This window comes from Penaeus monodon, chromosome 27 (assembly GCF_015228065.2).
Source record: "Penaeus monodon isolate SGIC_2016 chromosome 27, NSTDA_Pmon_1, whole genome shotgun sequence".
Lineage (NCBI taxonomy): Eukaryota > Metazoa > Arthropoda > Malacostraca > Decapoda > Penaeidae > Penaeus > Penaeus monodon.
In genome coordinates, this window is record NC_051412.1 from 26,391,203 (window position 1) to 26,392,785 (window position 1,583).

The following is a 1,583-nucleotide window of genomic DNA, read 5'->3' on the forward strand; positions in this document are numbered from 1 at the left end:
GCGGCCGAGCGAGGGGGCCCCACTCCCTCCCTGACCACCACTACCAACACTCCCTGGGCTCACCTACAATGGAGAGAAATCAAGACCATAAGCAATGATGTCCAGTATGTTCGGGGAGGTTTTGCTGTGTCATGGTTTTGCTGTCTGAGTGTAAGGTAATCCTTAGGCAACATGTTTCGTCAGAACCCAGGCCGAGAACCCGAGCGGCAGTGGTGGCGAGCGCTAACCCGAGGCGAGGCGCGGCGGCCCTAGCCTGTGCGAGGAGGGGCGGCCCTCAGGGCGGGGGCACCGCCAAGAACTCCGGATGCTTCATCTTGATGTGGCGGTACACGTTGCCGCTCTGCGCGCTGCGGAAGGCGCAGTGCGGGCACGCGAAGGGCTTCTCCCCAGTATGCGTGCGCAGGTGGCGCCCAAGGTCGACCGGACGCCCGAAGAAGCGGCCGCAGTGGGGGCACGATTGGCCGCCCTCCGCGCCGCCCCGGTCCCTGATGGCCTCGTGCGGCGCGCGGGCGGGGGGCGCCAGCCGCGTCAGCAGGTGGGCCAGTGTGTTGGACGGGACCCCAGCCTGCAGGAGAGACAAGGCAGCCTTCAGTATGGACTTGACGCCAGCTCGCCGGCCGGACATTGTTTAAACCCTTAGCACTAACACTTGACTGACACTCTTTACACACAAAGCTACAAATCCTCAAGACCTAGGTCCTCCTCGCCTCACAGGGCCGAGTGCGACGGCGGCGCAAGGCGGTCCAGGTGGCGTGCCTGCATGTGCTTGGTGACGTTGCCCTTGAGCGCGGCGCGGTAGGGGCAGAACATGCACGTAAAGGGCTTCTCCCCCGTGTGAGTGAGCAGGTGCTTCTTCAGGTTATACGCTCGGCTGAAGAGTCTACCACAAACTGAGCACGGGTAGTACTGGTTGGCGCCCCCGACTGGGTGGTCGCCTGCCCCGGCAACACTCCCCTCCAGTGGCACGCCCTCCGCCGCCGCCCTCACCTGCCGGGGAATACTGCGTCAGTCCCTTGAACACGTCCCAACAAGGCTCTTAGCGTAGCAAGCAACACACACCAGCTCGAGTATGAACCAACTGCTGTGTCTTCTATAACTTTACATACCATGGACACAATGAACACTGTCACGTCGACCTCAATGTACCTTTCTCAAGAAAATGATGTTGACAAGAAAAAAAACACGCAAGTCTGCTTCTGACAAATTCGACCTATGACGTCCGACCACAAGTGTCCGAGTTTTCTTCAGTCTCCCCTCCCGTTTTCTCTTCTAAATTGATCGCTTATTCGCGTTGAAATTCAATAACAATACGTCATCATTGCATTGTGTGTATATTAATAAACGTGTTTGTCTGTGTCTATATCTGTAAGCATGAATGTTTGTTTATGCAGACATTAGCATATGTATATAACAGTTTAAATATTAATGTCACTATGAACTTCAATGTACATACAGGATTTTGCAATTTGTATAAAAAATACACAAACGTAAATGTGTACATATGCACTTTGTCTATGAATGAACAAAGTTAACCATTTTGATATAGAAATCCGTCAACTGTTTTTCTTACAATCTAAATACGC

General features: G+C 54.2%; 1 protein-coding gene across 1 annotated transcript in view; it reads right to left on the bottom strand.

Moving 5' to 3' along the window:
• LOC119590733 (longitudinals lacking protein, isoforms H/M/V-like) overlaps positions 1–1,583 on the bottom strand; it is a gene marked incomplete in the record, with an annotated part of 51,210 nt that overhangs the window by 398 nt on the left and 49,229 nt on the right. The window contains 1 exon segment of the mRNA XM_037939423.1: positions 1–63. Within this exon segment, the coding sequence (XP_037795351.1) occupies positions 1–63 (63 nt within the window).